Consider the following 22,102-nt stretch of genomic DNA (forward strand, 5'->3'; position numbering starts at 1 on the left):
CAAGACTGGCATTGAAGCTGTAGAGGCAAGGAATGGCCATAACGTGACAAGTCTTGTAGTCGATCCTAGGAAGTCTGGATTTTATTCATAGTGTAGAAGGATGTCGTGATAAATTTAAAGGCTTTGTATCTACCTAGGGGGATTATTTATTCCAATAGATAGTAACTGATTGCACTTCATGGGCAACCCCCTGAAATCAGTGGGGGACAATTTGGTTACAATATAAATAACATAAATATAAATATATATCCTAACACTTTAACCTACATTTCCTACATTTTGAAGAGTACCCAATTCTTTCTGAATGGACAGGCCATGGGCTTCACAAAATAATAGGACGTGCAGGGTCTTCTATTTGCCTAGAAGTACAGTTCAAACGAAGCCTTCATGGCCTGTGTAGGTCTTGGTGTGGGGAGTGCTCAGCTGAGACTGGCTCCTCTCTCCACCTGATAAAAGAGCCTCTTTGTCTTGCCTTTTTTTTTTTTTTTTTTTTTTAACAGGAAACCAAGGAATGGAGATTTCTGGTGGTGGTCCCTCATTTTCTTAAATTGCCTGAAATCTAGTCTATTACTGAACATTAACCATTTGAGTGAACTGTTAAAATCTGAATAGTTTTAGGTTAAATAAAAAGGAAACTTTGGATCACTAGCATAAATTAAAAACCGGGGACACCCGCATCAATGGACTGCCAAATAAATACCAAGGAAAGGAAACAACACCTTTACGGTCAAGGTATGGGGCCTGCCTAAGGCTGTGAGCCTTGCTTTCTCTTATTTAGAAAGATAAAAGAGGGGTGAAAGACTTATTAGTCCCAAACCGAGACTTTCTCCTAGACTTAATCAAGATTGAAGGAGGCTGGCAAGGTGAAAAATGTCCTCCCTGTATGAATCACAACGGGATATTACCGCCCGCCCCAACCCCCCGCCATACTTCATATAAAGATAGGTGGGGATTCTGGGTGGGGGTGTGGGGGCGGGAAATGAGCAGTTTGTTCAGACTTTCTCAGCCAACAAAACTCTCCCTCCTCTACATATTAAAATCTGTCTTCACGCATTCTATCAGGTCTGGAGCAAGGGTCTGGGCCTCTATGACATCTTGGTGCTTGAACAGGGACTCTTTTCCCTCTCACCCCTGGTATTTATTATACTATCTCTGTGCTGCCCGCTCAGTACTATGTAACTACACATCCTCTAGCGTTGGGTTTTGGTTTCTTGTGCAAATGGAAGATAGAGGCTTTCAAACTGATTCCTTATTTTTAAAACCACACATTATTACTCTGTTTTATTTCCTTTTACTCACGACAGTGGTGCTCACTTCTGTCTGGGTTGATTTTTATCATAAAGGACTTTGAAACATCTGATACGCACCTTCCATGCAAATAAATATTCTCTGTAACGATCCAATGTTAGGTTTTCATAAGAGAGGATAGCATCTAATTAAGAAGCAAATAACCCAAATATATTAGCGAGTGTGACTAAATAACATTTTTCACTGTGGTGTTTTTTTTTCAATCAATATTTCTTGAGAAACGGAGCAATTAAACAATTATCAGTAATAAAAATTGCTTCATATTAATAAAGATCAGAGAAGTACAAATATGAAATTCAGGCCCGGTAATTTTATGCTCCATTAACTTAAGTTCTGTCTATTGCAACGTTAAAACTTTGTTTCCAAGTGAACAGCAAGCAGCTGCCGTGCAAAGCTAGTAGATTCCGAACCCCGGTGAACCCTGAAACAAACACAGGTGTGACAAATGCATACCAATGATAATTACAGACCTTCGATACCACAAACTTGAACTTCACCAAAATAGATAATTTTTACTTAATAGCTACTCTCAGGGTTGTAATCAAACATACCTACACATGAGTGTTTTGTGAAACACAGTCTTCCCAAGAGCTAATTAATAGTTTCTTAGCAAAACAAAATTTCCAAGAGTTTACCATAAAACACTTAATGGTATTTCAGCGATATACCCTGTAACTCCTTTGTTTTACCAAGGAGTCAGCTCTCTGCTTATTTTATTCGGGTCTAAATGGAAAGTTTAAAGGGGGATTCCGTGTTCACAGCTGTTTGTAACTTTAAGCCCTCCTCCTCCACTTCTTTATTTAGTGGTCAAGGTATTCTCTTCACAGCAAATACGCATTCCTTCGTCGTTCTCTCATTCGTGCATGTATCCGACGAATAAAATATTTATTGAGAGCCTGGAATTGTATTCCAGCCCAGACCCTGTTCTGCCCACTTCCCACAGGCAAGAGGAGGGGACAGGATGTGAACAAGCAACGGAAACCGTGTCAAAGGGCGACAGGTGCCATGCATAAAAGGATGGGGCAGTGGCATGAAAGTAACACCCACCCCTCTGAAAAAACACTGGAGTCCTCAAGCCAGTTTTATTCGGGAATCTGAGGGATGGGAAATGGTGTCTCTACTGTCCCTGACCCACTGGGAGTTACTGGCAATACCACAGTATAGTTGGTAGCTATAGATTAGACATGCTAAAACCAAGATAGGGAGAAATAAATCACAGTGTAACTTTCTAACGATGCTTTTTCTTGCATGTTATAAATCAAACACGTGACCATGTGTCATACTGCACGCAAGCTAAGCAGGTTTAGCGGAAAAGTTTGGAACACGCTCCTCTTTTAATAGATGAGCCTAACGTTAACTTGACCTTAAAGACAGCACGCGTATGTTCAGGGTCAGTGAGTATTTACAGGCCAAGAAGAACAAAGAATATTTATTTTAAGCGGTGTATGGTACAAGGCTATTTGCTCGACAAAGAAAGGCAGCCCATAAAAAATGTCTGCGGCCTGTGCATTTTTGGCAGACAATTGCCAAGGTGTAGTAACAGCTAAATTAAAAGTGACTGTGGGGGCACCTGCCTGGGTGGCCTATTCGGTTAAGCACTGACTTCGGCTCAGCTCATGATCTCACGGTTTGTGGGTTCAAGCCCTGCGTCGGGCTCTGTGCTGACAGCTCAGAGCCTGGAGCCTGCTTCAGAGTCTGTGTCTCCCTCTCTCTCTGCTCCTCCCCTGCTTGTGTTCGGTCTCTCTCTCTCTCTCTCTCTCTCTCTCAAAAATAAATAAAAACATTTAAAAAATTTTTTTAGAAAGTGACTTTGGACAATAAACATCTGTAAAATAGTCATCAGACTCTGTGGTTTTTGTATTACATGGAACAGACACTGGTAGCCAAGAAAACAACTTTATAAATAGTGTAGTCTCTAACGGTTAAGAACAACATATGGCACTTAGTAGGTCTCAGCAAATATCTGTTAAAGGTTCACACCGTTTCAATTCTACAATCTGGACTTGAATTAGTTCCACTCAAAGGGAGTGTTTTGCTTAGGTAAGCTGTGCCTTTTCCAGTGTTAACTTAGAATAAGAATGCTTTTTGACCATCACTTGACCAAAAATAAATCTAAACGAAGTCATCATTCAATTTGTATGAGAGACTGTTGGTCCCTCCAGTGGCTACAAGGCAATCCTGTGGAATGCAGCTCTGCAGACCCTATTGACAATGGCAATGAACATGTTCATAACAATAATAAGGGCCTGTTTTAATAGAACGTTCCACGCATTAAACACATTAATGACCCATGAAATAACTGTTTTATCTGTAACACATTAGGCAACATTGCTAAAACAATGTATTAATTGAAAGTCTATTTCTCTAAATGTAAGATTTTTTTAAAGTACAAAAACGGCATGGAAGTCATTTCGTAAAAACAAAAATAATTCAACTTCGAAACTGGAGCCACAACAAATGATGGCGTGAAAAAGTAAAACTTGGAAAACAAGCCTGGTAATTTTAGATGTGTTATTTTGCTATATTCCCATTTCTCTGGTCAAAAATGGCATCTGTCTATAGAGTGTGACCTCAGAGTCTCATGAATATTTTAAAAGCTTTTAATTTTCTTCTGGGCATGCGTTTCTTCCATAGGACGTTTATCTCTCTTTTTCTTTTTCCTTACTAGGTACAGAGACTCCCGTACTCAAATACACCTCCCTTACTTCCATCCTCTTCTGTTCCCTCACACTACGTTTGATATTACCAGAGCGACCAGAGTAGCGTTTTCTATAAACATGTGGTATCACAATGAAATCCAAAGCAATATCAAACTGAAAATGTCAGTCCTCTAAACATGAAATATAATGTATGAAGAAAAAGTATGTGAATTATCAGTGTGTTTTATAAATTCTCTTTTGGGGGGCATACAAAATATCAGACCAGAGACAATTATTTTACTGTCTGTTTCTTGGATATCAAAGAGAATTCTGAAATTCATCAAAGCTAACCTTCTGTTATGTACAACAGGCTAAGCTGAAAAGAATGTTAACAAGTTCAATTTTCATTCAATCAGCACTACTGCTCTCTGAAATGTTTCATTGCAGGAAAGAAATAAAAATAATCTATATGGTAATTATGAGGATGAATCCCCCAGTAACTTTCAGCTACATGAAAGGTCAGTTCTATTCAAGATATTTTATCAGTCCCCTGCACATACTCCTGTCCTGTCATTTTAAATCTGAACAGCATTTTATTTTCCCATTTACAGCTACCTGCAGAATTAAGTACTTAAGCCAAATAAGAAAAAAAAAAAAAAAAAAAAAGAAATGTTGAACGCTGGCAAAGGCTATAATAGCACAGAGATAAATCGTTCAGCTGCTCTCTCTCAAGCCTCTAGGGCTGCAGATTTTTCTTCTCCTGGTGCACTGTGGGTATTCAAAACTTGTTCAACATGATTTCATTTCATTTCAGGCACTGCCTGAGAAAACTAAATTACAGAATCAATCATACAGAAGGTCAGAGTGAGACTTCATTACAAGTATTGCATGCTTGCATGAATATCTTTCATTTATGACTGACCCAATATGTCACAATAGCTGTCTAGTAAAAATAATCCACTTTCTGAAATTGATGTACTACTGATGTCAATGCTACTCAGCAGGCTGGGCAGATTATAGAGAGGTGTTAAAAAAAAAAAAAAAACCAGCCAACCCTTTGGAGCGCTCGTTGTAGATTTTTAGAATTGCAATCTTTTGTAGATTAAAATAATTTCCAGATGATCATCTGAACTGACAATAATGCTTAGAGGTAAAGATTTTTCTAACCAAAATATACTGCTGGCTTTGACTTGCCGACCACATCCTGTTTGAAAATATACACATCCGCCACAAGCAAATCAAGGTTGTTCTTTGAACTCACAAACGCATCGACATTCAATTTTTCAACAATTTGCTTCTGACTACGAGGGCATTATTTGCATATTTTGAAATGTGAATGCTTATCATTGGGCTCTTTTTAATCCCTCCTTTTTGTTCCTGCTTTCTGTTTTTAAATATGATGGCATAAATATAAGGAAGATAAACACGTCGTGCTTGTTGCCAACAAAAATGCAGCTAATCAGTAATGTGACAAAACTGTCAGTCTTTCTAAAGGAAAACCAATGAAGCTCTGAAGAAAAGCTGGTTCGATACAACACAAACAAGCTGGCTTTTCTTCTTCTATGAGAGTCTTAATTCACCACAGCAAACCTTAACAGACAGCCATATTCATTTGGATAATAAAACTTCTTACTTGCATAAGGTATGAAATATCCACTGCACACTGGGAAGCCGAATGCATGATGTATAAAGTATTATTTATTATTTTTCTGGTGACCTTCCGAAGGGAAATCTCTGAGGAGCTGCTGTGGAGTATTATGATGTAGCCAGCCAACTCGGTACCCGGAGGGAGATATAGAAGAACCTTGACATAGCCTATTTTTAACCATGCCTCTGGCGATTCTGAATTCAAGTTTATAGGTGAACATGTCAGGTAGTACATAGAACAAAGCCAACGACACATTGTATTCATCATAATTCTGTCCAAGTACATTTTATTTTTTCCAACATTTGTGATTTAAAATCCCATGACATTTCTTCAAGGTGAAATTCTACTAGAATTTTCAACAAGATTAGTTTGTTTCAAGCCAAAATAAATATCACTCAGGTTCAGCGAAACTTCAGAAAGGCACCAATAAATGTGATGAGGTCCATGTAAATACCATGACAACAGCATGCACTTAGCTAAAGTACTTATACCCTTAAAAATCAATGAAATAATTCAACTGCTTTAGTGATTAGCAATACATTACAAAAGAAGCATTAAAAATTGAGTCCTCTCTCCCAAGGCCAGTCCGTGAAAGCATTGTTCTTTAAGTGTATGTGAATATCATAATTATTTTATGATTCCATCTTTAGTTCTTTCCAATATAGTAAATTCAATTGACCATGAAATGAAATTTCATAGTCAAAATGCCTCCTTTACACTTTTTTATAGCAGCAATAACAGTTTTATAGCTTTAAGGCAAGGTAATTCATCAGATGTTTAATTCAAAGGCAGATTCTTATATTATTAATAAATATTTACCAATTTAATAAAATACACATTTTAGCACGCATGATATGGTCTTTTAACCATTTCTGCAACTTCAATTGGCCTTGCTGAGCATCTATGAATAATGGTGAGCCCTGGTAAACTCCCTTGGTGACCAAACACCCTTTTTTATTTTTATGACTTTCCAGGCACCGCACTGCAAGCCTGACTGTAGAGGAACAGAGGACAAGAACCCTCCATTCCAGTGTCAAAGGGACAAGAACGTAAGGAAGTCCACAGGAAACAATTATTTGTGAGGGTGAGGAACATTTATGAATACTTAATGACCACTTTCCCGACTGCTTGCTGCTTCTTTTCTGACAAAAAAGGAAAACTAAAAACCCGATGTTCAGCTCAAACACAAGAGATCACAAGCAAAAGAAAATTATGTTGTGTCAATCCTATTTGGGAAAGCAATCTCACATTTCAGAGAGCACGGTGAATCTTTACACCGCTAATCTACTACATACTTTGCAATCATCTGTTGTTATCTGGGGAATTAACAATGAAACCAATAAACATCATTGGCGTGGTCCTAATGTGCAGAGAAATATGTAAACAAGCAATAGGATTTGTTTTTTGTTATACCAACACATCTGTTTCATTTTATCAGGGTTAAAAAAAAAAAAAAGCCCTATAAACTATTAATCTTGTTTTAAAATGTCTGCTTAGTACCTCACCTAGATCGACACAAATGTATTATACGCTATGAGGGGAAAAAAAAAAAAAAATCCCAGCAGAAGAGTTTAAAATACTTAAGCAGATTTACTCTGGTGATTGCTGACTATAATTGCACACTAAGAAAAATGGAACCAAAATTATTGCATTAGTAATCTTGGCTCTCTGGAGTGCCTTATTCCATGTTTATGACAATAAATAACACAATTAGGTATATTTCACACAATAACTCACTCTATATTTTCCTCTGCTGGTTATAAGAAATTATTCTTCTTCCCTTTCTCCGTATCACAGTTTGAGATTTCATTTGAGGTAGGAACAGAACATGTACCATAATAAACATCATGTCACAATCCAACAAATGCAAAAGACCTCGGCACCAGATAAGGGCCTCCATTTCTCAAATCTCTCCTGGGCAAACTTCTAACTCGAGGACATCTCTGTGGTAAACCAAAGCCAAGGGAAGATTGGCTAATTCCAAGCCAACGAATCAGACTTGTTGAAAATCATTTCAAATCGGAAGGATCTTGCTGGGTCATCCTCCTTTAGGTGATCATGAACCAACCCGTAACCCTCTTGTCCCTGCACTGAAATGGCACTAGGAAGAACAATCCTCACGTCCATCAGGAGATAGGCGGAGCACGTTTCAGAACATAGACTCCTGGTCTTTACCATGAGAAGTGCAATGATTTAAAAAAAAAAACACTTTCAAGCAATAAATGTAGTGCCTACCATATGCAACCCACTGCTATGAAGCACGCCATCTTGTTCCACGAGATTTCTTGAGATTGTTATGGAAGGAAGATCCAGGCTTTGAGGGGGAAACTGGGGTGTGAATTCACTTCCCTGGGAAGGCAACGGATCGCTGAGGCCTTGAAAGGGTAGAAGAACATCGGGCATGCCCAGGGCAGGGTCTGATTCTGGAGGAGGCGTGATAGGGGGGATTTCAAACTCCTCATCCCCGAGGCTTGGCGTATGGAATGTCTGCTAAAAGGAAACAAAACACAGACATCTTCATATTCTATTCCTATATCTTATTTCTCCTTGGAGGGAAGAAGAAAGATTTTGCATGAAAACACGGCATAGCTAGGCCAAATATTTATTTCTCAAATGAAAACATCTTAAACACAGATTTCCATATATAAAGTTTTGCTGATCATTCTGATTAAAGATTTAAGTCTCATTATCATATGGTTTTAATGGAGTATCAGTATTAACAGTTTTTTAATGCGTACTTAATTAGCAACATCTGTCTTTGTTGTTAGTTGGAGCATCAGAGACATTAGATTTGGCTATATAACAAATTGCCACTTTATTGATATGTTAGCGAAACAGCTCAAACCGCTTACATTATCCACATGCTTCATAAAATGCTGACGATTTTGTGGTGCACACACACAACATTAATCCAGGAGTGAACACTACACATGTTTACTTTCTGCCACAACATATAAAACAAGTAATATGAAATTGGTGGTTTGCTTTTTAAAGTTCCTTATGGGTATATTCCCAAGTGCCGAGAACGCTTCTATGGAAATTGTTACAGTTCAGAATACAAAATTTTACATAAGGATTATCAGAGCATATATTAAAAGGTCCCAGTGCTTTTATTTTAAATAAAATAAAAAGGAGAGTTAAAATAATAAGGGGGAGTTATTCGCTTTTATGATGATTTTAATGTGTATCTATCAGAACATTTTTAGGAGTCTTCAAGTCTGGAAGACTATCTATAGAATGAGCACAGAGATACACTGATATACGTGTACTAACTGTACTGGCTCATTTACTTAAGCAAGTGTTATCTCTCAAGACCTAAGTAAATAAGGACCTTAGATCCTTAAAGACAGTGTTTTAAAACGGGGCCTTTTGATGTAAATGAGGGCTTCCATGTTCTATTACACCAACCACCTTTCTTAAAATAGAACTTAGATTGGTGGGGGGGGTGGGGGGCAGTAGTCAAGGTCTAGGATATTCTTTTGGGTAGGGTGAAGGGGTCAGATATTCTTTCTAGCTCAGAGGATCAAAGTTATAGTTCATTATTAGTACCATTTTTTGAAGAATTAACCGGTGCAAGTTAATTAGGATCTGCTGTAATCGGTTAAGAGAACTAATTAAGAATGGAAAACCATCATTCTTCGAACTATCAATGATGATACATAATAACCACTTGAGAGAAAATAGAAACAAACTGAAGGAAAAAAAAAAAAAACCATTCTGTGCATATAGAACCTGTCCACTGTTAATTGTATCTCACCAGAAATAAAGAGGTCACAAGCTATGGGAGTCTATGGTGGGACAGGTGAACATCTTGAGGTTCTCAGCAGATTCGATATATGCAAAAACATTATAGCACAAAAACATGTCTGAAAGCTAGAATGAAGTATTAGATTCTCTGACATATTTATTCTAATACTGACCCCCCCAAAGGATGTCAATGTCTTACTGTGGTACCCCGAGTTCCCAAACACAAAGGGATGGATTGGCCACAAACGTGGTTGGCTAATGAACGTAACCCTATGGCTGCATTTGCCGTTATTTTGGCACTAATGTGGTCTAGTAACAGATGCAACTGTAATTTGTGACTCATTTGCTACCCCATTACTGCTTAATGAAATCTAACATATCACATTAACAATACGGATAAACACTCATTCTTGATATGTGGCATTTGGCTGTTTTCATTACCACTGTAATTAACACTTGAAATATTATTTCAATAAATATTTAAAGTACTTTAAAAATGGTCAGGGTAATCATGACACAGACAGAAAACATAAAGCAAATGTGTGAATTTCCAACTCAGAGTATCCCAGTCCCTGTGGCGTTATCTACAGGGCAATATCTATGTGAAGGGAATTGGTTTCAGGCACAATTTCGACTTCACAGCATTCAAACCTAAAGTCTTCCTGAATTAGTTTGCACTCATTAAAATGTTAAAAAACCAAATAAATTTACTTTTAACGCAATGATCGGGAAATTAGGCACATGCTGTAATGTGGCGCATTAACATTTACTTGGGCTTTATTTTTTTGTTCAAGATGTACAGTGAAATCATGGCGTAAGATTAGCTCTTAAAAACTCTAACATAAAGCACGTCTTATGCTAGGCGGTCAAAATTAAGGAGGCTTTCACTTTTATTTTCGTTAAGGAACAGAGAGGTGTCTTACGAATAATGTGTCCCTATGGTATAATTTTTTTCAAAAACAAATTAATTTTAAGTTAGAATTGAGTATATTGCTGTAGCATAACCTAATAAAGTGACATTATAATAAATCACCAAGAAAATGCTAAAATGTTAAACCACTTTTAAAAGAGAGGTAAAGTTAAGCATTCCTTAGAGAAAAGAGTGACCCCAAACACCGGATAAATCTGCGATTATAAAAATAACCACGTATGGCACCAGTACCAACAAAAAAGACACTGACTTTTGTGACTCAGCCATCTGACCGCTATCAGGTTAGTCGTTCCGAGTCTATAGTGATTACTTTTTACGGATACTGACTTTTCAGTGTTTACCTTGAACATGTTAAAATAGTATGTACATGGTTAAATACCATCTGTACTGAAATGTTCAAAACATTTGTTCCTTTTGATAAAAATGCAAATCTGGAGAACTGTTGTATCAACATATAACAGCCAATGTCTGACACGGTGAATTATCACAGCTGGAATTAAATTGTCTCTGAACAGCTGCTGGCAGTAGAGCTTTCATCAATGTTTGATTCAAATGTAGGGAAAAAATCCTACAGAATGAAACATCATGTTGTCCTTACAGATGGGGTTTGTGTTCATTATCACAAACAACACAGCAGCCAGTGCCAGACAATATCCCTTATGTAGGCGGTCTTCTTGGTTAGACAGATGATGGCCACTGCAGAAATGATTAATCTAGGAATACCCTTAATCCTCGCTTCCCCCTTTTCTCTAATAATTTTGCAAACTTCATTTCTTTCATACCACTTGCTTCCCTGTACCAAGATCATTTACAAAGCCATTATGATTTCCATCCTCTGGGGTCAAGCTAGTTCGGTTTCCTATATGTGAACGTACTTGGAAAATGAAGACTTTTTATTACGGGGACCACAAGAGGGAATGTTCCATTTGGACCAATTTCACCTGCTTGTTCTTGTTCTAGCATCTTAGATCTCACCGTTTGCCACTTGTGAGGAAACCGTTTTCTTGATCTAATCAAGATGGAGGTTTTTCTGGAAGGGCAGGCCAATGAGCTCAGACAGCAGCCCTAGGTCAGTAAGTAGGGAATGCAGTAAAAACAGCAACAAGAAGATGTCTTTTTTTTTTTTTTTTTTTTTTTTCCATTTGTACCAGTAAAGCTGTAGACAAACCCAGAGCCATCATCCAGTCTTCCCTGCTATGACCAAGTCCTGGAGCATGCCCTTTCACTCCTTCCATCTCTCTGTATTGATTGAACACCTACTATGTGCCAGGTACTGTAATGGTCTATGGGGATCTAACAAGAAAACGAAACACTCCCTTCACATCACTCCCACTGAAGACCCCAGAAACTATAATACTATATTCCCCCACACCATTTCCCAAACCATGGCAACTTAATGAAATTATCCCCAGAGCTTTGTGGAATTGAAATACTTTCTATTAAAAGTCTCTTCCACCCCCTAGTTTTCAAAATAACCACTTATTTGCTTAGATGCCAATTTGGAGAGACAGATTTTATGTGCTGTCTTACATATTTACTTTTGTTGGCATGTACATTTCTTTTCATCAAGAGATGTGTGTGAATTGCTAACGTTCCTAACAGCCTCCGGATAAGTGACAGTCTTGTCAGGTCATTTTCTTTTCCAAAAGGTTTTTCTCCTCCAAAGTCGTTACCTTGCACCACATAAGAGAGATAAATTTGATACTCTGCTTTTCCCTTCCAGCCTTTTAAATGATCCAAATAACACACGAAACGTGAACGGACGCATGAAGACAGACACCTACCTCACTGGCTGCAAAGAAAGCACTGTTTGCCTCAGCCATGTTCATGTAGTTATTGTTGTTTCCAAACTGAAAGAAAACAGATTGTTTTACGTTAATATGCAGACAGATCAAGAATCCCGGTGGTGTGCTTAAAACTCAGATGGGATTTGTAAAGAATGCTAGTGTCATGAATTAAAAGAGTAGTTTCACTCGGACCAAATGCGAACTGTGACAGGTTTTGTGCTACATGTAGTCCGGCTGCTTCCCTCAGAAAATAAAGCACAGAGTCAAGCTAACTCGAGAATTCTGGAAAACGGGGTTGTTTCTCATCAAGACTAACAGCGAAGGGAGACAATGACGAACCTTTGGCCGCCCGGTCACTAGTGGGTGTTGTTTACTGAACTGGCACTTGTGAGAGAGGAGAAGGAAAAGTTTCCAAGAAAATCACCTTGACACATTTTTACAGCATGTTGAGATTTCATAGCTCACTTTTCAAGAACAGATGTCACAAGTGTGAGTAGGTTAAAATGTGAATTAAGGGGAATAGAATCCAATTCCCAGGACTCAAATTCTATTTTCTGGCGAATGGGGTGTGGCATGAATATAAAGAAATAATAAGACGAAAGAATATTTTTCAAATCTCCAAACAGAGTTGAAAACGATATCTGTATCCATCAGAGCTGTTGAAAACAGTGATATTTAATCTCTCGATGTAACATTAAGTGCAAAGAGGTTTAAAATATAAACGGAATCCTATGAACACAGCAATTTTTATTTAATTCCCTAACACAATAGCCCATTCATACCATCACAAATAAGACTGTATCAGCATTTCAGACGTAAGCTCTTTACTGCTAGAGACCTGTTATCAAAATGTAAAACTTGGATTTTGCCAGAAATGTATTTTCAGGTTCAGATGGTATAAGGAGGCGCGTTTTGTTGCTTTAAACATTCTGTTATCAGTCTGGCAATATGGAAAGGCTCTGTGAGCATAATTATCTGGGGCTATATTATTTTCACGATTTTATGAAGTGGTAAAAGAATGCCCTTCTTTTTGTAACGTGTACTGTTTCTTTCCTTCAGTGCATCAAGTAACATAAAGGTTTGGTCTGCAAAGGGTGAAATGTATACATCTATTCTCTCATGTAAATAGAGCTAGTCAATTATTTAAACTAAGAGGCGGGGAGCCTGGGTGGCTCAATCAGTTAAGTGTCTGACTCCTGATCTCAGCTCAGAGCATGATCTCACAGTTTGTGAGTTCGAGCCCCGCGTGGGGCTCTACGTTGACAGTGCAGAGCCTGCTTGGGATTCTGGCTTTCCTTCTCTCTGCTCCTTCCCTGCTCTTTCTCTCAAAATAAATAGACCTTACAAAAAATTTAAAAATTAAGTAAAAGGCATAACTTCCCCAAGGAGAGAGGGAGAGAGAGAAAGAAATACAGATACACAGATAGATAAATGTAGAGAATAAATATAGACACATAGATATGGAAGATCCACATAATTCTCCTCGTAGTAAACCCACCAACATTTATTTCTAGGGGGCTCTCGGCCCCTGACTCTGAACCTGTAGGATTCGTGCACAGAAGCCCAACTGACATGCTACACTTTATCATGTCAGGGATCCAAGCACTAAGCAGGATTTACACAGAAGGCTCTAATGGTTCCAGAGTGCTGTTGTGGTCTCCGGAAGCAAAATCCCACCCTGTAAAACGACTCCTAAATACATACTCACACAATGAGCTTCAGATTCATTTGGATAAACATCTTTATAAGGATTTCTGAAAGATGTATTTGTTAGCACTTAAGAGAGACCTTTACCTAGTTTCTCTGAAGGCACGGGATATCCAAAACGTGTGGGGATGGTTTCACCAACAGATACTCACGTCCAAACCCATCAAGGTGTATATACATTAAATAGGTACCGCTTGTGGTATGCCCATCATATCTCAATAAAACGGTTTTAAAATAATTTTAAAATGAAAAAAGGTACCTACGTGGGCGGGTGCGCACGCACCTGCACCTCCCGCCCACATACACAGACACATTTCCCCCCATTTTCCGACGATATTAAATGCATGCAAGCAAAAGCACAGGTTTCCGTCTGGGAATTTTTGATGAATTAATGATCCTAGAATTAAATCTCGGGGCCTCCGTTCGGACTATTCTTTTTGGATGTTTATGAGGACTTCGGTCACCATGTGCCTTCCAGGCACTCATTCTATGCCTCCCGCAAGCGGCCCAAAGCCTGCCACCCAGCTTTAACGTTATTTAAATGTACGTGTTGTTGGGGAATTAGAAATCCATTTAAGGAAAGCAGCTCATTATCAGAGAGTATTTTTTTAAGATTAAACTCACTTATTACCTAATAGCACCTAAAACAACAAAGAAAAATAAAATGGCTATTAAACTAAGGGCCTAAACAATTCAAAAAACAAATTAAGCTTAGAGTAAAATAAGAACTGGGTTAGAAATCCTCTTCTGAACAGTTAGTATGCGAATGTAATTACTGAAGAAACTACAGCTAATCAGCTGTGAATTGTATCCATTAATTAGTATTTGCCCTGGAGAAATGAGAAAAATCAGTAACGACGCTGGCACCGCGGTGTGCTGACGAGCCACACGACGGCCGCGCTGCGTTTAGTCAAGCAGGTGGCTCCAGTGGTCCACGTAATTTGAAAAGCTCTCACCTGAAGTACTGAGCTGGAATTACAAAGCACTCCTTGCATATCTTTTGTATCTATAGCAGGCCTTAATTAATGGCTTTTAATTTGGAAACACTTGGCCATGGGGCGGGAACAGTTATAAATCATTTCAAATAGAAGCAAGGGTTGCTGTTCCACTGGGGGTAACATATCTCCCCTACAAATACGGCCTCAAATACTGACTTGTGCAGGGAAGGGTCTTTCTCTTGCACAGGTGGCTGGGTCCCTGCTTGAGCGTGGTAGGGTGGCTGGGTAAAATACAGGCTGTCCAGTTAAATTTGGCTTTCAAATATACGACTTTCAAAGTGTAAGTATGTCCCATGCACAATTTGGGATATACTTATACTAAAAAAAAGTATTCTCTATCTGTGATTCAACTACACCCCCTATTGTGTATTTTTACTTGCTAAATTTGGCCACCCTACAGCATCGTTAAATTGATCAGGATGACAGGAATGCCACTTTCCATTTGATTTACCTTATCTGGTAACACTAGCTTAATTTAATTTGCTTTATTTTAAAATGTGACCTATGAATCCTGCTTTACTCATTTGGTGTAAGAACAGATCTGATTCTGAGAGAAAAAGTGATCCTTTGGGGGCAGATCTCTAATATAATGACCTCAGAACAATTAGCTTTAACTGAATTGTGTACAATTAAATTTACTTTACGTTCTAAGAGACAGTGACATCGGTAAACAGAATATATTACAAAAAAATCCCTAGGTCCACGAGGCAAAGGGCCTTCACTGTGTTCACTGCTGTCTCCCCACAAACTGGCACCAGTGCCAGGCATATTAGAAGCACTCCAACACTTGCTGAAGAGAGAGGGAGGGGGAGAAAGGTTGACCACATTCTAATTACCCTGAGAGGCCTTCTACATACACTATTTCATTTAACTCTCCCAAGCAGGACTAAATGGAATTTATTTTCCCAAGAACAAGTTAGAAAAAAGGAAGTTATCCCTATTTTATAGATAAATAGACTGAGGCTTCAAGGGGTCCATGCCCCAAATCATAGAGGTAAATACTGGAGTCTGGTACCCCTCTTAACATTTCAATAGGCACAGAACCTTGAATATTTCACTCAGTGATGAATTCAAGGTTAGAACTTGGTTTTTATCCTCTCACTCAAGGCTACAGTCTCCCAGGAGGTGTTTCCAGGTACCTAAGTCTAGCAGAATGCTCCTTAAGAAAAGAGTTGCAGGGGCGCCTGGGTGGCTCAGTCGGTTAAGCCTCTGACTCCAGCTCAGGTCATGATCTCACAGTTTGTGGCTTCGAGCCCTGTGTCAGGCTCTGTGCTGACAGCTTGGAGCCTGGAACCTGCTTTGGATTCTGTGTCTCCCTCTCTCTCTGCCCCTCCCCTGCTTGTGTTCTGTCTCTCAAAAATAAATAAACATTAAAAAAAATTTTTTTTAAAGAAAAGAGTTGCAGAGTTGCAAAGCCCATAAGTTTGAGAAAGGCTGCAGACTACCGCCCCTCTTTTATGAGTCCCTGTGCCCACTACACCAGGCAAACGTTCCGAGAAGTCCTGCAGCTCATTCATTCACAGCAAACACTTATTTATGTGCCTACTGTGTGCAAGGCACTGCGTTAGGCTCTGGCAACAAAACGGTGAGAAAGATGACAAAGTTCCTACCTGGACGCAGCTCACAGTTTTCTTTGAGTGGGAGATACCAAACCTCCCCTTTCCCCCCATATTTGCCATGGGACACCTCTTTTGGTTTTCCCCACAACAGTCTGCGGGAACACTTTGGGAAACCTTGTTCCAAACCCCTTATTGACAATATTCTTTTACTTTTCCCAAGTACTTCTTACAAAAAGCTAACATCCTCATTTTGCACCATGGTAAAGTTTACGCCTTTTATGAATCACCTAAATAAGAATTTCTAAATTACTCATTCTGGGCCTTCGTAATTTGGCCGACTTCCAAGTTTTCTAGGTGGTAGCTCTCCACTGATGTTCCTTTGAAGATCCCCCAGTTCAGCCACATTAAGATTATTTACCGTGATTTCAGGAGTCAAAGCAAAGTATTTCAAATCAACTGAAGGAACGTCAGGTGAAACAGAGTTACCTATGACAGAGAGCACGTAAAAACATTCCTTAATGCTCCTTTCTTAAGAAACAGGCCAATTCCAAGTGTTTCAAAGAGCTTACACGTTGGGGGAATGGTCACTGCGAGGCAGGGGCATTTATGAAGTACACTGGTGATGATCGGTCCTTTCCACTTTGATAGGCTCTAATAGATGTGATCCCCAAAGGTATCATCCCCAAAGATATAATTATAAAGCAGGACGGAATTACTCTGCACGTCGAACTTCTGTATCTTCATAATTTCACAAAAGCACATCTTCCTTGTACCTGGAGGTAGATTTGCTTTTGCGCCTTGATGAATAATTATAGCTTCGGCAAATACAATTTGTGAAGGACACCAATTAAAAAGGAGCACTGCAGGATTTCTAAAAAAATTTATTAAAGACCATCGTGTTCATGGCCTGTCTACCCGTGTGAAGTGCCAAAGTAAATTAATGGAGATTGTTAATTCTCGCTTGTCCAGCAAAAGGCTTGGAAGAGAAAGTACAGCAGCCCAGACAAAACCCATCTGTAATCACAAGACGGATACTTCGGCTTGATCAGTCCACACAACATGATTTTCACTAAAATTATTTTGACACCCATGTGAAGAACTGTGTAGGCTTCTAATAAAGCTGCATTAACTACAGGGTATCAAACAGCTAAATGGCACCAATTTAATCCTTAAAAAAAAAGATAATCCTTCGAATTCTCTTTTCTTTGTTCCCATTAGATTTGTTAGCAGACACCATCCAATTTGATGCCTCAGTAAGGACATCTGTCAAGTTGCTTACACAGATGAACTGCGCCATCACGGACCAAGTGCGCCAAAGTACGGTCACATGATGAGAAGGCAGTGCCTCAAAGTTCGCACACTCTCAAAGGCTCTGTTCGCTACCCCGTGGAAAAGAACTTACCAAAGACAATCAAGGTTTAACCATCTCCGGCAGTGGGAATCTGTTTCGAGATATAGAGCCCCAAAGAGTGAACACAAGCCAGATATGGCAAGTGACAATAAATACTGGAGATTATCAGGGGTGGATCTGGCACACCACATCGTGAACGAACAGCAACGTAGTGAATACAGACAGTCCATACCAAAGGCTACGGGTTCAACAGCAGTCTGGAAACAGAAACTGCAAACAATGGACTAAGATGTATAATTAGCAGGAGAGTATACACACACAAACACACACACACACACACACACACACACACAAGTCCGCTAATTATGTATACACAAAGAGAGGATTATGTTCACATATATGTATAATTATACACACACATATATAAATTCACATATATATATTAATAGGTTCAAATATAAAGCAAAATTTTTGCAAGAAAATAAACTTTCAAAAATATTATTTGCCTTTCCATATGCTAAAAACTCCTAGATAATTACCTCCTGAGCACCAGACTCACATACCCAACTGCCTACATTTGCATGTGGATGTCAATAGGCATCCCAATCACATGCACAAAACTGAATTCCTCATCTTCTCCCCAAACCTGCTCCACCCACAGCCTTCCCCATCTCCTTTGATGGGGAGATGACTCAGTTCCAGTGACTCAGGCCAAAAATCATCTTTGAATCCACTCTTTCTCCTTCCGCCATCAAATCATCAGAGATTCTGTTGGCTCCTCTTTCCAGTTACACACACAACTGACTGCTGGTCAGTCCCTCCACTGGATTCACCCAGGCTCAAGCCACCCATCCCCTCCTGGGGTCAATGCTCCCCCTCCTGGCAAGTCTCGCTGGTCCTACCACAATGTCCACCAGTCTATTCTCAGCACAGAACCAAAGAGAGACCTTGAAAACCTAAGTTAGGTCATACCCCTCCTCTGCGTAGAACTTTCCAATGGCTTCCCGTTCCCTCGGAGAAGAAGCCAAGACCTCAAAATGGCCCCCCATTTCTTCTCTGACCCTTGGCCAATGTTCTCCCCCTTGCTTCTCCTCCTCTAACCCTGCTGGCTTCCCTGTTGTTGCTCCAATACCCCAGACACATTCCTACCCCAGGGCCTTTGTACTGGCTCTTTCCTTGCAATGTCCTCAAGGCTCTTGCTCACTTCCTTCTCTCTCTCTCTTTAAAATGTTTATTTATTTTGAGAGAGAGAGAGCGCGCGCGCGAGCGCACACACGAGCTCCCTAGCATGTGAGCAGGGGAGGGGCAGAGAGAGACAGAGGGCGAGAGAGGATCCCAAGCAGGCTCCTTGCTGCCCACGCAGAGCCCAAGGCAGAGCCCAACACGGGGCTCAAAATTTCGAACCTTGAGATCATGACCTGAGCCAAAATCAAGTCAGACTCTCAACTGACTGAACCACTGAGCCTCACTTCCCTCTTGAGTCTTTTCTCAAAGGTCATCTTCTGACTACCCTCTAAGATTTCTTTGCAGCCCTCTTTCTCCTCCAGCACTTTCTAGTCCCCTTCCCTGCCTTGATTGTTCTCATAATGCTTTTCAGCGTAACATATTTACTGTCTTCTCCCCACCCCCCCGACCTAGAATGTAAATTTAATGAGGATAAGTACGTGTTGTCTACTGTTTACGCTGATGTCCCAGTGCCAAGGAGAGTTTGATAAATAGTAAGTGTTCAACAAATCTGTGTTGAATGCATGAGCAAATAAATTAATTTCTAGATGTGAAATGCTGGTACGCAGAACTGTTCTCCAAGCCAAGCAGGGCACCAGATAAGCACTTGAAATTCAAGCAAAAAAGGAGAAACCAAGCATCCATCACCAAATGTTCCTGCACAAACCACACCTATTGGAAAGAAGGGGTGAAGGGAAGAATTATGTATTCTAACAAAATTAATATTTCAAATGTTAGAGATACTTAGATTGAAAAAAAAAAAAGCTTCGTTCTAGAAAATGCACTAGTCCTTTTATCAAAAAGACACAGAGGTCTGGGTGGGTGAGGTTGGAGTGTTAAAGGTGGGTGACTTGGTGTTTGAAAATGCACTGCAGTGGACAAGGCTGATTCTGGCCTGCAGGCAAAAAGCCCGGAGAAGGGAAAGCCAATAATCTAACATCAAGGGACCAAGAATCTGAGTATTAAATCTGACAGTTGATTTTTTTTTTCTAATTTAAAATATTCTGTTTTTAAGAAATTTTTGCTTCAAAGGTTAGGTCAGAGTTTCTCAAAGTGTGGTGCTAGGGACTACCAATTAACCAGATGCCTGTTTAAAAAAAAATGCAGATTACCTAATTCCCCAGAGTTTACTGTATCAGAATCTCTAGCCGGTGGGGCCCTAAAATTCTGCGTTTTTTTTTTAACCAGCTTCTCGGGAATTCTAGAATGCGCTAATATTTGAAAACTACTAGCCTAGTTCATCTTGGACTAATGTAGAAAAAAAAATTTTTTTAAATAAAGCTTTCCATACATCTGAAGATGATCTTATTGAAATGCTGATGTAGCACAAGCTGTTTTGTTTAAAGCAATAAATGCTTGGCTCAATTATTTCCAATCTCTTCTTACCTTCCTCACTTACTGGAAAATGTAAACACCCATGAGGGGACCATCAGCCCCCCTCCTACCCTCATGAGCAGAAGGAAAGACAGAAACGTCCTAAGTTGGACCAAGGAGGGAATAAAGGTTCTAGACTTCTAGAATACAGGTTTTAGATTTCTCAACAAGTTCCAGGGACCCACACAAGGAAAAAACAATGCCGCAACATATGGACTCTACTCAAACATGGAGGCCTTTGGATTTTCATGATCTGGATGCATCTGAGTCTGTAAATTGCATAACCATCTGGACTAGTTAGAGGTGGCAAGGAAAAAAAAAAAACACAACACCCTCTCAAACCCAACTGCACTTGTTTAATATCAGAAAAACAAATAGAAGCAGAGGAGAAGACACTAAGCTTCCCAAATCAAGTTTTCTTTTTCACAAAAATGGAGCAATCTTCGAGACTAGCCCAGCAAGCAAGCATCACCAATAGTGAGAGGATGGGAAAAGAAAGACCCAACAGGTCTTAAGCACACAACCAACGAAAAGAAGCCAGTGGTAATGCACCTACTGTTAAGTGGCCACATGTTTTGTGTAAGTCTCTCTGCTCTCCCCTTTCTCCCAAAAGCCTTACTGACACTGAACCCAGCATCTACTGGATACCAACTAGTAGGATGTGTTTGGGGAATATATCTAACTTTCCAAAGATGTCAAGAAGTAGGAGATCCGAGTGTTGCTTTTTTTTTTTTTTTTAAATTTTTTTTCAACGTTTTTTATTTATTTTTGGACAGAGAGAGACAGAGCATGAACGGGGGAGGGGCAGAGAGAGAGGGAGACACAGAATCGGAAACAGGCTCCAGGCTCCGAGCCATCAGCCCAGAGCCCGACGCGGGGCTCGAACTCACGGACCGCGAGATCGTGACCTGGCTGAAGTCGGACGCTTAACCGACTGTGCCACCCAGGCGCCCCCCGAGTGTTGCTTTTAAGGGATGATATCCCAGGGGCGCCTGGGTGGCGCAGTTGGTTAGGCGTCCGACTTCAGCCAGGTCACGATCTCGCGGTCCGTGGGTTCGAGGCCCGCGTCGGGCTCTGGGCTGATGGCTCGGAGCCCGGAGCCTGTTTCCGATTCTGTGTCTCCCTCTCTCTCTGCCCCTCCCCCGTTCATGCTATGTCTCTCTCTGTCCCAAAAATAAATAAAAAACGTTGAAAAAAAAAATTTTAAAAAAGGGATGATATCCCAGTTAGGGTGATGGGGCAAAAACATCTCTCAGCCTAAGGGCTAAGTCCGGGAGTGACGCTGACCAATGATATGTACTTTCAGAAGAGGAACAAAAGGGAATGGCCACCCTGAGGAACAAGCCTGGAACCACAGAGGGGGGCAGGAGGAGGGGACGTCCCGTGCAGAGAGAAGGGAGTGCGCGAGGCTGCAAAGTGTGCATAGGCTGCATTCAAAGAAGCAGAGCAGAGACCAGTCTGGTTGCAGGGAGGCACCAGGCATTGAGAGAAGGGGAGGTAAGCTAGGGGAGATGGTCGGCAGCCAGGCTCTGCAGAGCCCTGAGGGCCAGTCTAAGCATTTTGAAATGTACTACATCGGAAGGTCTGTGAAGGATTTTGTTGGAGGGAAGAAGCAGAGAGAGATGCAAAACCCACACCTGAGCACATGGAGAGTCCGAGGTGGACAGGTCAGTTCTGGGAAAAACTGGAAGCAAGACCAGTTAAGAACACATCAAGGTTGGCATGGGGTTGCAGGCGTCCAGACTGGGCAGAGGGAGGAGCGGATACAGAGAACGCTTCATCTCGAGTCAAACTAACCGGCTCTGAACTCCAATCCTGCCACACTAGCT

General features: G+C 40.2%; 1 protein-coding gene across 6 annotated transcripts in view; it reads right to left on the reverse strand.

The window, feature by feature from the left end:
- Nucleotides 1–22,102, reverse strand: part of TOX3 (TOX high mobility group box family member 3) — a 109,296-nt gene that overhangs the window by 17,493 nt on the left and 69,701 nt on the right. For 3 of the 6 annotated variants that reach the window (XM_058706360.1, XM_058706356.1, XM_058706358.1), the window contains exons 2-3: nt 12,058–12,123; nt 7,831–8,082 (exon numbers count right to left, since the gene is read on the reverse strand). In XM_058706360.1, coding sequence (XP_058562343.1) covers nt 7,831–8,082; nt 12,058–12,102 — 297 coding nt within the window. In that variant the 5' untranslated portion in view covers nt 12,103–12,123. Of the gene's footprint in view, nt 1–7,830; nt 8,086–12,057; nt 12,124–22,102 lie in introns of all 6 variants that reach the window. The other 3 variants (XM_058706359.1, XM_058706355.1, XM_058706357.1) reach the window with 1 other exon arrangement.

Source organism: Neofelis nebulosa, chromosome 17 (assembly GCF_028018385.1).
Source record: "Neofelis nebulosa isolate mNeoNeb1 chromosome 17, mNeoNeb1.pri, whole genome shotgun sequence".
In the NCBI taxonomy this organism is placed as follows: Eukaryota; Metazoa; Chordata; class Mammalia; order Carnivora; family Felidae; genus Neofelis; species Neofelis nebulosa.